The sequence below is a fragment of the Vulpes lagopus genome, chromosome 2 (genome assembly GCF_018345385.1).
Source record: "Vulpes lagopus strain Blue_001 chromosome 2, ASM1834538v1, whole genome shotgun sequence".
NCBI classification, from domain to species: domain Eukaryota; kingdom Metazoa; phylum Chordata; class Mammalia; order Carnivora; family Canidae; genus Vulpes; species Vulpes lagopus.
Window position 1 is genome coordinate 70,588,708 of NC_054825.1, and position 15,960 is coordinate 70,604,667.

At 36.6% G+C, this 15,960-nt stretch overlaps 1 protein-coding gene and 1 pseudogene across 4 annotated transcripts in view; both read left to right on the forward strand.

The window, feature by feature from the left end:
- SPG11 (SPG11 vesicle trafficking associated, spatacsin) overlaps positions 1–15,960 on the forward strand; it is a 71,671-nt gene that overhangs the window by 16,023 nt on the left and 39,688 nt on the right. For 2 of the 4 annotated variants that reach the window (XM_041745265.1, XM_041745266.1), the window contains exons 9-16: positions 5,093–5,248; positions 5,668–5,843; positions 8,244–8,420; positions 9,262–9,333; positions 9,818–9,945; positions 10,266–10,441; positions 11,156–11,402; positions 14,556–14,759. In XM_041745265.1, coding sequence (XP_041601199.1) covers positions 5,093–5,248; positions 5,668–5,843; positions 8,244–8,420; positions 9,262–9,333; positions 9,818–9,945; positions 10,266–10,441; positions 11,156–11,402; positions 14,556–14,759 — 1,336 coding nt within the window. The remainder of the gene's footprint in view (positions 1–5,092; positions 5,249–5,667; positions 5,844–8,243; positions 8,421–9,261; positions 9,334–9,817; positions 9,946–10,265; positions 10,442–11,155; positions 11,403–14,555; positions 14,760–15,960) is intronic. The other 2 variants (XM_041745267.1, XM_041745268.1) reach the window with 1 other exon arrangement.
- LOC121484596 lies at positions 1,998–2,932 on the forward strand (annotated as a pseudogene).

The window sequence follows — 15,960 nt, forward strand, 5'->3', positions numbered from 1 at the left end:
AATTTTATTCAAAAGAGAATAAAATTCATTTGCAAAATTACCCACCCCTCAACTATCTGAGACATTTAGTGTGATGGTTGAGTTATGGATTGAGACTTGTTACAAAAATTTTCAGCCTAGGGGCTCCCTGGTGGCTCATTCCTTTAAAGGTCTGCTTTCAGCTCAGATCATGATCCCAGGGTCCTGGGATTGAGCCCTGCATCAGGCTCCCTTCTCCCTCTCCCTGCCACTCCGCCTGCTTGTGTCCTCTCTCTCCCTCTTTCTCTCTCTCTCTCTCTCTCCTTCTCTCTCTCTCTCTGTCAAATAAATCTTTATAAAAAATTTTTTCAGCCTAACTCTTCAGTTTTTTTGCTACATTACCAACACTTCAAGATTTGACTCTCCTATTTAATAAACAGGAAACCTAGCTTTTATTCTTGGACCAGGTAGCCATGCACATCCTGACCTTAGAGGGATAAGGTAATAAAGTATGTTTTTCCTTATACATACCGTTTTATAATCCTTTTTTTTTCATTTGGTGATATATTATAGACCTCTTTCTTGTACCCACCCATATTTCTATTAGGCATTTAGACTGATCCCAACTTTTACTGTAGTTAATGTGCCACAAATGCTGTGTGTGTGTGTGTGTGTGTGTATAATTTCACATATATAAAATTGTTGGAATAAATGTGTAGATGTGAAATTTCCAGGTCAAAGAGACACATGATTTACATGTTTTTTAAAGATTTTATTTATGTCTCTGCCTCTTTCTCTGTGTCTCTCATGAATAAATAAATACAATCTCTTCAAAAAAGAGAGGGATTTGGGCAGCCCGGGTGGCTCAGCGGTTTAGCGCCGCCTTCAGCCCAGGTCCTGATCCTGGAGACCCCGATTGAGTCCCACGTTAGGCTCCCTGCATGGAGCCTGCTTCTCCCTCTGCCTGTGACTCTGCCTCTCTCTCTCTCCATCCCTCTCATGAATAAATAAATAAAATCTTTTTTTAAAAAAAGATTTTATTTATTTGAGAGCATGTGAGCTGGGGTGCAGGGAGGGGAAAATAATCTCAAGGAGACCTTGTGCTGAGCATGGAGCCTGTCTCTGGGCTTGATCTCTCCTGACCTGAGCTGAAACCAAGAGTCGGATATTCAATGGACTGAGTCACCCAGGCACCTCATGATTTACATTCTTAAATGGTTTGATAAATTGTCCTCCAGAAAAGTTCTATCAACTTGTACTCACTCTGATTCCATGGAGAAAATGACAACCTTTTTTTTTTTTTTCTCCCATCAGTGTAGTGTTTTCACACTGTAGATTAGCAGCTTCTTTTTTTAAGCACATTCTCTTTCATTTTGGTGCACAGTTTTGCCTCTTCCCTCTTGCATTGCTAACTTTTTTTTTTAATGATCCAGTTACTACTTTTTTTAACGTCTGTTGAATTTATAGAAAAAAGCCTGGTTTGTTATAAGTGAGGCCATTAGCAATTGTATGGTCAATATTCACTTCTGTTTGGTCAGTGATTTCTTCTCATTCTGTTCTCATTTGCACTACTCTGGCTTAAAGGGTGGGGATGAGCCTGGAAATCAGTGTGGAAATAGTTTACCAGCTCTCTTGGGGGTCAAACCCATGTTTCTTATAGTTCTCATGGAATTCTGGAGGTGGAGCTAATGCTGAGATTAACAGGAATCCCTTTATTAGGACTTGTAGCTAGCAAATGAAGGTTTCAGGAACCCATACTTCTTGCTTTCATCTGCATGTTTAATAGAATGGTTTTGGAATGAGACAGGCAGAAGTTCAAATTTTGACTCTTCCATTTACTTTCCAAATTAGCTTGGGCAAGTTATTTTAACACCGCTTAACCTCAGTTTCTTCATCTATGAAAAGGAGGCCACAACACCTACCTCTCAACGTTGTTGAAAATCATAAATGAAGTAGCATTTATAAGACACCAAGTCCAGTAGTTAAGATACAGCCTAGGTGGTCAGCAAAATGGTAGTTACTAGTAATATCAGTAAATGATGACTAATAGTAAGTAGAATCACTAACATTTGCAGGTAAGACTTCATAAAAGTTTTGTGAGCTTTTTGAAAATAAGATATTGGTCCTTGTTTTACGCTTAAAAACACCGCAATGTGTCAGAGCAGACCAAGATGGCTAACTTTGAGAATTCATCACTCATGCACCCCCAGGGGATTTTAATGAAGTGTTCAGTGATGTCTAGCTATTACTTAATAATAATGACAGTTCCCTCAGGGAAGGGGAAGCACATGCATTTGCCCAGTATAGCATGATCAGTTCACACCTATGAAGATCAGGTCTGAATTACTAAACATGGTGACCTGGGTAATAGCAGATTTTTAGATCCAAGAAACAAAATTTCCTTTAAGTTTGATCACTTACAGAAAGGAGCTAGTGACCCCCAGCCAGAAAATATAGATGGAGATCTGAAGTCTTAGAGAGAATCTTGTGACCGTGCTTTAAGAGCCTGTGTGAAAGATCCTTATTCCAATGGCTTCTGTAATGTTTATGGTAAAACTATAGATGGGTAACAGACCATCATTGCATGTATTGAAAACCACTAGTTTCAATCTAAAAACTTCTGGAAAGATTGTTGGAGAACAGAATTGAAGCTCACTGTCACACCACCTACAGCCCAACTGGTTGGAGTACTTAAGTTTCAGGTTCACATTATGAAGATGACAATGTTCAGATGGTTAGTCATAAAGGTGTACAGGATTCAGTAACTGCTTCAAATGAAGTCCAAATTGCCAAGGAGTTCATTAAAACCATAGAGCATGCAGAAAATGAATATCAGTGTTTAATGAAAACTATCAAATAATGTCAGACAGTTACATTCAAGGCCATATGCTGGCAGCTTCCAGTTCCTTGCCCCTGAATCGACTGGAACAAGATACTGAGCTACAAGATTGGCAAAGAAATGCAGAACGCTTAAAGACTGAGTGTAGGATTCTTTGGTATGTGGAAAGAAAAGATTCAATATGTGGTCATATAGTAAATAAGTGATTTATCAACAAGGGTGATATTTTTATTACAAAAACATAGTTTAAGAGGTACCTGGGTGGCTCAGTTGGTAGAGCATGTGACTCCTGATCTTGGGAGTTGTGAATTTGAGCCCCATGTTGGGTATAGAGATAACTTAAAAATAAAAAATAAAAAACTTTTTTTAAGATTAAAAAAAATTATTTGAGGGAGAGAGAGAGCGTTCGTGCATGCGAGCATGGTGGGGGATGAATAGGGGGAGATGGAGGAGCAGGCTCTCTGCTGAGCAAGGAGCCCGACCACGACCGTGTGGGGCTCAATCCTAAGACTCCAAGATCATGACCTGAGCAGAAAGCAGATGCTTAACCTACTGAGCCACCCAGGTGCCCCGCCTCCAAATTTTTTTTTAAAGTGTTTTTGCTAGGGCTTTCAAAATTATTAGGTTTTGGGATCCCTGGGTGGCGCAGCGGTTTGGCGCCTGCCTTTGGCCCAGGGCGCGATCCTGGAGACCCGGGATCGAATCCCACATCGGGCTCCCGGTGCATGGAGCCTGCTTCTTCCTCCGCCTGTGTCTCTGCCTCTCTCTCTCTCTCTCTCTGTGACTTTCATAAATAAAAAAAAAATATGGAATCAACCATTTAAAAAAAAAAACACAAAATTATTAGGTTTTCTAGACTTATGGAATACTGTTGAACCTATAACTTCATCTCAATTCTTTCTTGTTCTCTGCCTTGTAATTTCCTGTTTTCACTGTATCTACTTGTAAATTTTTAAAAAAATTCTGCCACATTTAATGATGGTCAGAGAGATCTATCCTGGAATCATTTTACTATTTAGAAAATTTAAAAAAAAAAAAAAAAGAAAATTTTCCTAGCCATGAAGTCCTATTACTAATATAGACAGGTAATATGCTCAGTATTTTCCTACCCATAATTTTCAAAGCACTTCTGGTACTTGAGTTGTTTTTATTGATCCGCCAACAGCTGAAGAGGCTATGCTACAAACTAGCTGAATGGAAGGCACATAGATCTCTCTCCCTCTGACTGCTTTGATTATCATTTATAGCATCTCATATCTGTAGTATTCAAAAGTTTGGATTGGGGTTTTTAGGTCCTTTTGTGTGGGCAAAAAAAGTTTTCTGGAAATTCCATCATAGCCAGCTTTTGTGGGGAAGTTATTTTTAAATCCAAAGACTTGAACCACATTCCCTGCACATGAATGTGTTTGCATTTTTTCTCTTCCCTCATTGTCTCCTTCCCATCTAGTACCATTATAGTTACAGGGATCTGCATTTTTAGAAGAGTTTTACCCATTATTATTTTTTATTATTCAAGAACTGTTGACGTATTAGGGATATAGTAGAGTATAAAACCGGAAAAATGCAGATGTTGAAGGAATAATAGGTATCTTGTGCTTTAATATTTTGTAGCAGATGGATCAAACAACTATGTAAATCACCAACAGAAACTAAAAATGAACCAAAGTGAAAATAATACATTCCAGGTAGAATCTTTCTACTGTAATTTGTTATTTAAGGGAGTACTAGTGATTTGTTCTAAATAAGATGTAAAACTTGTTCCAAATTCCTCTTCCTCAGTCCTGCCTGCCAAGAACTCAAATGTAACAGTGATACAGAAACCCTTCCCATGTACTTTGGCAAGTATATTTGTGATCTCAGAATATAAAGGTGATGTAGGTATGATATGACAATTGGTAATGGTGGGCTTATTTACGTTGTTTACACTTCTATGACCAGGCCTTAAGGGAAAGTTAGTTTTTTAAAAAAAGTATTGACTTCCTCCTTATCTCCAAATATATGTCAAAAAAGAAGGATGTTTGTGCTTCAGATTTGTTTTTGCTCAGTAATACAGTCAAGCAACTTTGTTTCCAGGTGACCCATTGAGCTGTGTAAACATTATTACTTCAAATAAAATATATTTGTACTATGTGTATTATCTATTCATATCATGCTATCCTTTCTATCAGGTAGTCCAATGGGAATATACCTGTTTTGTTCTAAAAAAAAAAAAAAAAGTATGGTATTTTTAGATATGTTAGTTTTATTAGGAGCATACTGATGATGTTCATGTTCATTTCTTTGGTTCTTTCTCAGATGTGGAAAAACTGACACCAGCATTGGATTTACTTTGCTCAGCAATTAGAGAAAGTGATTCTGAAACCCAAAGCAAACACTTTTCAGAACAGTTGCTTAACCTTACACTGTCTTTTCTTAACAAACAAATAAAGGAGCTTTTTGTTCACAATGAAGGTAAGAATAGCAGCAAAGAAGGGTGTAACTGCCCTATTCCTGTGTCAGGACGGAGATACAAGTGGTAGATCCTCTTGCATGAGAGAGCATGAGTCAATAGAGTGCTGTTTACTAAAGCTGAGAAACATCAGTGTATGATTGATGAGTGACATGGATTCTAATCCTGGGAAAGTTGACAGAAAGGACTAATCATTGTGTAAAGGATTGTATTAAAATATAGAGCTACTTGTTAATAGGAAAAAGCTCAAATTTTTTTGTCTGAAATTTGAAAACACTGAGTTTAAATTTTGGCATTTTCTAGAATTCTTTATAATCATAACAGCTTATGGCTTCTTTTGTCTAGTTCTTTCTCTATGGATATATATACATACACATATATTTTTGTATATATTAAATTGGCAAATTGGTGTTTTCCATAGAATTAGATGAACATCTACAGAAAGGAGTGAACATTTTGACCAGCTACATTAATGAACTTCGAACCTTCATGATAAAATTTCCTTGGAAGATAGTAGACCCAGTAGATGAATATGATGTAAGTGAAAATGTCCTCAAAGTAAGAGAGAGTGATACATGGGAGAAACTCAGCATTGAGGTAAATATGAATAATTATCACTCATTTTATTTGCCAGATTCTGAAGATCTGAGAAAACAAACAGAATTTAGAATCTTACACTTGTGATTCAGAATCTTTGGCAAGGGTTTACGTTTTACAGATTTGGAGATCTTTGGACACAACTTCAAATTTATGTCTACAAATTTCATTTATTTAATTTAGAACACAGGTTCCCTCTTCATGCCTGATCTGCCCACTTGGATCCAGTGACAGGCACCCAACCCCAGACCCATGTGAAGTGGCACACTGTTAACAATACTTCCTCAATAGCTAGAACCTGGCACTTTAGACTTAAGTATCTGCCTGAACTTTGAATAAATCAAATTGCTGCTGATGGTTTGATCTTAGGAAACTTTTATTTTATGCCATTATGTCTTAGAAGTATACTCGATTTGAGTCCTATCTTAGATTCTAGTTAGGATATCTTGCCTTTTAAATTTTCTGTGCCTACCTGCTTGCTTTTCTTTTTATAATAGAAGTCAGTACAACCAAACTGTGTTGCCCTCCTTATGACTAGGGCCTGAAAGAATCCTTCCACCCACGTAGAGAGCATTGGCTCTGGAAAGACAAAGACCAAAATGTTTAACCCAGATGATCAAACTCAGTAGGGGGTGAAAGGGATAAGTTTGACACACTGGCAGGTTTGCAGGACTGCTGGTCTTGAGGTGGAGGAATAGGGAAGTACCTGATGTGACTGCATTTTCTGTATTTCTTATTCTCAAGCCAAAAATTACTTGATTTTCCCTCTACTTTTTTGGTTTTTCTTTTCCAGTCACCTTTGCAGGTTTCATTTTCTGTTTTTTACCCTTTAACTTGCTCCAAGGTTCCATCCATGGTTCTCTGGTCTTTTGACTCAAAATAATTGATTTTTAACTCTACTTTGATAGAGGCTGTGGACTCTGTCTTCAAAAAATGCTTGTGAATGTGTACATGTATACATACATACAGTTTTGCACATGGCTTAATGAGATTTACAGACACTCTAAAGCCCCAGGTTAAGAATGCCCCTTTTCTCTTCAGTCTTGGGTGTAGGTCTTTATTTCTTCTAGGTAGGATTGTTTTTTTTTTTTTTTTTAATTTTTATTTATTTATGATAGTCACAGAGAGAGAAAGAGAGAGAGGCAGAGACATAGGCAGAGGGAGAAGCAGGCTCCATGCACCGGGAGCCCGATGTGGGATTCGATCCCGGGTCTCCAGGATCGCGCCCTGGGCCAAAGGCAGGCACCAAACCGCTGCGCCACCCAGGGATCCCTAGGTAGGATTGTTATAGGAACCTTCTAATGCCTTACTATACTGAGCTTGAATCCCTTTCAATCCATTCCCCACATTGCTGCCTGAATATTCTTCCTAAAGTATATATCTGGTTATATCTCTTTTGGCTTTTAAGATTCTGTAGTGTATCCACATAAGTTTTAGGATAAAATCCATCTCCCATGTATGACACCGTGCATGGTGGAACCTCTGCTTTTCTTTCAAGTCTCACGTGCTACTCTGTCCAGCTTTTTCTCCAGTTAAATTAATTCCAAGGTTCCTAAAGACTGATACTATTTCTTGCCTTTATGCCTTTGTACATAGTCTATCCTTTATTTTTTAAGATTTTATTTATTTGAGGGACTCCTGGATGGCTCAACAGTTGAGCACCTGCCTTCAGCTCAGGGCGTGATCCTGGAGTCCCAGGATTGAGTCCTGCGTCGGGCTCCCTGCATGGAGTCTGTTTCTCCCTCTGCTTATGTCTCTGCCTCTCGCTCTCGCTCGCTCTCTGTCTCTCACATGAATAAATAAATCTTTTTTTTTTTTTTTTTTAATAGAGAGCATGTGCACACACTCGTGTGAGCACAAATTGGGGGAAGGGGCAGAGGAAGAGAAGCAGATTTCCCCAGTGAGCCAGGGAATCTAGGACTCTGGGATTATAACCTGAGCCAAAAAAAGATGCCCAACTAACTGAACCACCCAGGCGCTCCCACAGTCCCTCTTTTTGGAATACTTGTCCTTTTTCCTCAATGTATAACATATATATAACACTTGCCTTGTAAACTTTACCTCATTAGTCTTCTCTACTAGGAAGTCTTTTCTTTTTTTTTACCCCTTTTATTTAAATGTTTCTTCTGGGTCCTCCTTTCTAGCACCCTGGGATACCTGTAGCATTGCCTCTATCATATAGGACTATACTCAGTACTTTGTGTATTTTCCACTAATCTAAAAACAGGGTCTGTGTTTTGGTCCACTTCACTTCCCCTATGCAAAGCCCTAAATCTCACAGCAGATTTTCAGTAAAAGTCCATTAGGTGCTCAATAAATATTTAAGTCCCATGTAGATCATCATAATAAGGAAATAAAAAGTAATTTAAACAGCAGATATTTTCCTTTTTTTTTTTTTAGGAAGTTATTGCCAATGCTATTTTAAACAACAAAATACCAGAGGCACAGACTTTCTTCAGGATTAACAATCATTCTGCTCAAAGACTTGAGGAGCTGATTAGAATAGGCCTAAATTTGGTCTTTGACTGTTTGAAAAAGAACAATATAAAGGAAGCATCTGAACTTTTGAAGAATATGGTGAGTTGCATAATCTGTCTGATCTTAAAGTATTTAATGTAAGAAAAAATCTCTAATACAATTTCTGGTTGATAGAGAAATTGATTTGTTCCTAGTTGTGTCACAAACTAAGAAATTTACATAGCTTGTACTGGGAAATAATAATAGAAATGTTCTTCAGTACTGATAACTTTTTTTGAGGAGGTTTTTTTTGGCGGGGGAGTTGCCATCATTTGCCCTCTGTTACACTTGGCACTTTGGTTAGGAAACAGTGCTTTTCTTAGAAGGCTTCACACATTTCAAAGCATGCACAGGACCTCATTTTTAAGGGGACATTCTGGGTTCTTTGTGTGAACCTTTATATCTCCATTTGAACTTTTTAGTGGCTTCTACCTTTGCTTTGTGCTTTTTGGTTTTATTTCATTTGAGAAGGGAAAAGTCCTAGAGATAGGCCTCCTGGACTAAGCTGAGACCTGGCCCTAATCTGTATCATTGGCATCTTGCCCATGCTAACTTTCTGGAGATGTAGAGGAGTAAAACTATGTAAGGGTTGTGATTTGCATTGACTTCTGGTTTCAAGTAAATCATTATAGAAGATACCTGGAGTTTTGCTCATATGGTAGCCCAGCATTATCTTAAATTGTTCTGTGTGCTGCCTTTGTCTGGCAAAATGGCTAAGGGCTTTAGGGATAGGAGATATATATAATAAATAGAATGAATGTTCACAAGAGCCGAAAAACTGTAGAATTTTAATAGGATACATTTCTATAATAGAGTACTTCTTTATACAACATATATTTATGTTTAAAACCTCCCTATTACAAAATATAAAGGTTTTGAAAATTTTCTCTGTTTACTATAGGGCTTTGATGTAAAAGACCAGTTGCTCAAGATATGTTTCTATACAACTGATAAAAATATACGGGACTTTTTGGTAGGTAAAGGTGAGGCTATATAATTTATATCTTCTAGTAAATGTTGGTGAAACTAAAAATGAGTTATTTTAATATTCAGCTACTATCTAGTAAGTAAAAGTATGAGAACTCCTTTGTATTTTTTTAAGGATTGTTTAGCATTTGTGATAAAAGAAAATTTGTGTTAATTTTTATATACCTCAAAAATTCAAAACACAATTTTTTAAAAGATTTTATTTATTCATGAGAGACAGAGAGAGAGAGAGAGAGAGAGAGAGAGGCAGAGACACAGGCAGAGGGAGAAGCAGGCTCCATGCAGGGAGCCCAAGGTGGGACTCGATCCCGGGTCTCCAGGATCACGCCTGGGCTGAAGGCAGTGCTAAACCGCTGAGCCACCCGGGCTGCCCCAAAATACAATTCTTAAATGGCTTTAAATCTCATGACATTTGTTTTGCAACTTTGCTTCATTTTTGTGGGGTCACTGGTTAATTATTCTTTATTCAGGTGGAAATTTTAAAAGAAAAAAATTATTTTTCTGAAAATGAAAAAAGAACTATAGACTTCGTGCATCAAGTTGAGAAGTTTTATTCAGGACATTTTCAAGAAAATATGCAGATCCAGTCCTTTACCAGGTAATCTCATTAGCCCACTTTTGATAATTGGAAAAAATACTGTGGACAATGTTTAGTTTATAAGTGTTAGTGAGAACAGGCTTTTTATGTGGAACTGAGCTTATGTTCTCTATGAAGATAAAACTTGTACCATCCAGAAAGGACTCAGGAATTTCCTATCATTTCCATATATGTATAATCACATATATATTTTTAAGACAATAAATACAAAAATGAAAGTACTGAATTGTGTTCACTGAAAGAGTAGAAGTTCATGAACAGATAAAAAGGAATGATGCTTTTTCCCTCCAAAAGTAAAAACATTTATATCGCTGTTTTAGGTATTGGATAAAGGAACAGGATTTTTTCAAGCACAAATCTGTTTTGGACTCACTCCTGAAATATGATCCTAAAGATAAATTTAACAAACAGGACCATAGAATTGTGTTAAATTGGGCTCAGTGGTGGAATCAACTAACACAAGAATCCATCCTTCTCCCCAGGATAAGTCCAGAAGGCAAGTGTAAAGAACCTAAACTCTAACATGTTGAATGAGGATTAAATTAGGCATTGATATTTGATATTTTCATGAGTCTTCATTTTAGAATTCCTTTTGGAGGAAAAACAACAGTTGCTTTAAAATGCGAGTCTGCATTAAGACCTCTTTCATATCTCAAGATTTTTGTGAGGTATTTATAATGTGATAATGGAAGAGAAAAGCCATATGTTTCGGTGAATTGAGTTTTCAAAGCTAAGAATTCTCTTCCTGGCCTCAAAGTTACGTCTTTGTTTTTCCAAATAGTCTGCGAGTTTTTTCTTTTGCATACCAAGGATCTATATCACATCAGGGCTCTGGGGAACAAACAGTGATAATTCATGGAACGTTAAATTCATGTTTACTATTATAGCCAAAGTTTTTATTTATATTAAGGATAAAGGAAGAATAGACCTGAAAAGATATGTGAAATAACAGCTAACTTCCATGTTTCATTTAATCACTGTAGTAATGAGAAGCAACATTTAGCTCTTGATTATGAAATGAGCACTAAGGAGGAAAATAGTAAAATAAGTAGCAGGCCTGCATAATTCATGTTATATAAATATTTGGGCAGATCATTATATCTATTCAGTTAACTAGTGTTGAGTTTCATGTCAATAACCATAATTCATTGCTATTTTAAAATGCCTTTTATTCTTTTTTTTTTTTTAATGTATTTTATTCTTAATGCAGAATACAAATCATGTTCTCCTGAAGCCCTTTGGAGCTATCTCACAGCCCATCATGACTGGTCAAGCATTAGCTTGTGGATTGAAGAATTTCAGGCCCAGAACAGTTGTGTTTTACTGCAGCAGAACAAATGGCCCCTTCTGACTGTTGACGTTATAGACCAGAATACTTGCTGCAACAACTACATGAGGAATGAAATTTTAGATCAGCTGGCCAGGTTGTGTAACTGTGGGGAAAAATACAAGAAAAGGTCAAGAAAAAATAATGGTGTATTTTTTGCTCTGAAATGCCATAAATCCAATGCAATCTTGTTTTATAGTATTCAAAATTATAAGGGTATTTATCTATTGAGATTTTAAAATCCCACACATTTAGCATCATGTAGTAGTGAATAGGCTCTCAAATTGTAGATAAAGGTTTTCTGCAAGCCATTATATGTGCTTTGGTATAGAAGTGGTCAGTTGTCAGGCTACAAAGACCAAATGGCAGGAGGTGGGATGAGGATACCTTAGTGTCATGTAATGTCTGCCACTGTACTCCCAGCTGTCCCTGTACCTGTATGCTGCATGAGGACTTGAACTAAAGAGGATTGCTCAATTAAGAAATTAATGAGGGGAAGTAGCTCTTGAAGTGATGAGTGGAGACTTTAAAATTTTAATTCATTGCTAAAAATAATTCTGTTAGATTGAACCATGCAAACTTGCCATTTGTGTGGGTCAAAGATGGTTGAATATCAACAATTTCATATGGTTCAGCCTAAGCTGTCTTTCTAAGCTATTAAAATAATATAAGGAGACAATAACATGTGTTAATTTGTTAAGTTTCATAAAGTTATTCCTGTGTATTTATTGTGTGTTTATACTTATTGGGGAAGTATAGCTATATTGTCCAACCCAACTTGAAGACGTGGAGAGTGAGATCTGGAGAAGTTAGGAGCTTTGCCCATACCAGTTACTTGCAGACTTCAGTTCTTTTACCCGACTTGGCACTGGCTGGTCTTTCCATTGTACTAAATCCTCTTCTGGTTTACCGGATATAAAATTACTATAACTTGCATGCTTATCAAATATGTAGCTTAATATCTGATTGTTTAAAAAGCTAGTATATGTATGATTTAACATGAATTATGACATTAATGAGTTAATGAGATCTACCGTAACAGATTAGAAGGGAAAATATCATACCACCCTGATAAATACAGAAAAGCATTTGATAAAATTCAGCATCTATTTATAATAAAAGCTACATATTAGCAAACTAAGAATAGACAAATTTCCTTAGCTTGAAAGGGGTATCTAAAAAAAAAAAAATCTTCTAGCTAACATTATGCTTGATGGTGAAACATCACAAACGTTCTCTTTAAATTTGGAGCAAGACAAGCCTGTCATCAGTTCTTCCCAAGTTGATCTTTAGATATAATGAAATCTCAGCAGTTTTCTTCTGGATTTCAACACGCTGATTATAAATATTTATATGAATGCAGAGGGTCAAGACTAGCCCTGAAAAAAGAACTTGCCCTACCAGATATAAAAGCTTATTCTACAGCTATAGCAATTAAGACAGTGGGAGTATTGGTTCAAGAATAGACAATAGAACAAAATAATGAGCATAGAAACAAATTTCCGCGTGTATGCTCACATTATATATGACCGAGTGGCACTGCACAGTGTGCAAAGAACAATCTTCGATAAAAGGGGCTAGGATAAGTGGATAGCTATGTGGGGGGGGGGGGGAGATTAAATTGGACTTTCTGGCTTCTATCATGCATACAATCAATTTCAAGTAGATTTGAAAACCTAAATGACAATGTAGACAGAAGCTCTATAAAACTTTTAGAAGATGTAGAATTTCTTCATGACCCTGGGAATAGGATGTGCTTTCTAAACAGCCTAGAGGGGTAAAGGAAGAGAAGGGTTACTGAGACCTAGAGAGCTACCTGGCAAGAGTTGTGTCCCCTAGTGGAAAGTGTCGGTCAGCCTGCAGTCACTCAGCACAAAGAGAGTCAAGGTATCCCCATCCTCTCTTTTTTCTGACTCTTACCATTTGATGTGGGTCTCCCATTGGGTGAACCAGAATGGAAGCCTGGGAACACTGGAGTCTTCTGTCCAAGTGATCATCTAGAGACAGAGAGCAAGAGAAGAGTAGAGCTTGGATCTGGAAGGGAAAGGTATCAGGGCACACAGGCATTTCACAAGAGAGGAGGCACAAATGGCCAATAAGCATATGAAAAGATGCTTTTCTTCACTTGTAGTCATGGAAATGTAAATTTAGTTTGCCAAAAATCTAGGAGCACTTGCAATGACCATCAAAAGTAGAGCATAATCATGCAGCATAATCATACAATGGAGTATTATATAACAACAAAAAGGAACAAATTGTATGGGTGTTGACATGGTTAAATCATACAATGTTGAATAGAAGTAAGACTAAGAACAGTATATCCAGAATGTACCATTTATTTATTTTTTTTTTTCCATTTATATATAAAGTTTAAAATAGGCAAAACCAAACCAGATTATTTGGGGTTATATATATGACTGGTAAAACTAAGTAAAAGTAGGGAATGGTTATTACAAAGTCAGAATAGTGGTTACCTCTAGGGGGTAGCAAAGGACATGCAGTGGGAGAGGAATATACCAAGGGCTTCTAATATAATACTCTATTATCTGGCTGATGGTAACATAGTATTTCTATAAATGCCACATTATATATGTTCTATTTTCCTTTGTGTGGTATATATAATTAACAATAAATTTGTAAAAAAGTAATATTTAAATGCAAATTTCTATTGTTGAGTAGTTGATTTAGTTAAATTCTGCTTTAGTTTTTTTTTTTTTTTAAGATTTATTTATTTATGATAGACATAGAGAGAGAGAGAGAGTCAGAGACACAGGAAGAGGGAGAAGCAGGCTCCATGCAGGAAGCCCGATGTGGGACTCGATCCCGGGACTCAAGGATCACATCCAGAGCAGAAGGCAGACACCCAACCGCTGAGCCACCCAGGTGCCCCTGCTTTAGTTTTTTTAAAAGATTTTGTTACAGTATTTTGGAAATTCTCAGAGGTTAAAGCCTCTAGCTTCAAGACCTAACTACTATTGCCACAGTGGATTGTACAGTTCCAGTCAAAACCACACACACCAAAAAAATGGAGATAGATTTGGTTTTTGAAATATTTAAGATCACTCTAGACTGTTATTACCTTAAATACTAAAATGGTGCACAAACCTTCATCAGAAACTAGCAAGATATACATGCATCAGAACATAGTTAAAGAGTGAGACTTGACGGTCTTAATTTATAAATCTTTATTTTTAAGTAGTTGAAACTTCAACAATGGAAGTGGTTTGGTCAGCTCTGACTCTAGCAACTTTGTAACTTGCCATCTCTAAAACCTGCCCAACAGGAATGGGATTTTTCTTCAATCTGAGCTAGAGGACTTTGAACTCTTCCTGCTAAGACTGAATCGCATTGGGGGTGTGATGCAAGATGCTCTCCCCATTCAAAACTACAGATCCAAAGAAGGTTGGGATTTCCATTCTCACTTCATTCTCTATTGTTTGGAACACGGTCTGCAGTATCCTCTCTATGTCTATCTTGACTTTTACAAGTGAGTACTGAAAACTGATTTGTCCTTGAGCAGGTCTTCATGTTTTCTCTTTCCATACTACTTCTGAACATGACTTTTAGGAAAATATTAAATATTTACTTGAGGAATACTAATCTTTTTGTAAGAGTCCCCTGCCCCAACCCAAATCCAGCACTTGGTACCTTACTTAGTTCAATGCTGCATTCAACTAAATGCTTACCATGTGTTTTTTGGTGATGTTAATCTTATAATGTCTCTGTTAATCTTTTAAATTACTAGAGAGAATAAAATGAAAGAATGCTTTAAAAAGTTTAAAAGAGGAAGATTCTAAAAGTTAGCTTGGAGTTCTTTATTACCTTTCTTCCCAAACAAATGAATGCTGAACAACTTTGAATTCATAACCACTTCAAGTTATGTTAGGTATGCCCTAAAATTTATATTTAGATAGGCAAATATACATCAGCAATGTACCTGCCCAATATTAACCTGCAGAATCATATGTGGCCATTGTGAATTACTATTGGGTCAGTAATAAAAATTATTATAGTCTCTAAATATGAGTACTTACAATGTTCTTGGCACTAGGCTAAGTGCTTTACATGTATTATTTCATCTAATATTCACAGAAGTTCTAGGAGGTGGTTACTGCCACCTCCATTCCACAGGTGAGACAACTAGGTATCTTATTGATTGATTGATTGATTTCTAAATGCCTTATTTAAAGCACACAGTTCTAGCAAATGGCACAGCCAGACTTAATTCTACTTAGGTTTGATTCTAGAGTCCACACACTTAGGTGCTAATGAGAACATTTTTATATTGTGTATTAAAGACTAGGAATTCAAACAAATGATGTTTTTCTGGTTCATATCACTGAGGCTTATTTAGACAATAAGCCTGGGGAAATCTTTTTCCCTCAAAGCTACTGGCAAGAGAAGATTTAAAAGTTACAAGTTCAGAGGACCTATTCTGAGATTAATTTAATTCTTCAGTCCCAGCTTCTCTATAGTATGTAAAAGTTTTCAAAAACCTCTGGAGTTTGAAAATGCTGAAGAGTTTTTGTTGTTTAAAAAATACAATAAAGTAAAAAGTATCTTACAGGACAGGATATCTGTTAATCTAATAGAGTTGGTAAGATTTCATCATGGAAGTAAACACATTATAAATAAAATTATGTCTTTAAATTTTTCTCTATTTCCAGATCATAATGAATATGTAAACC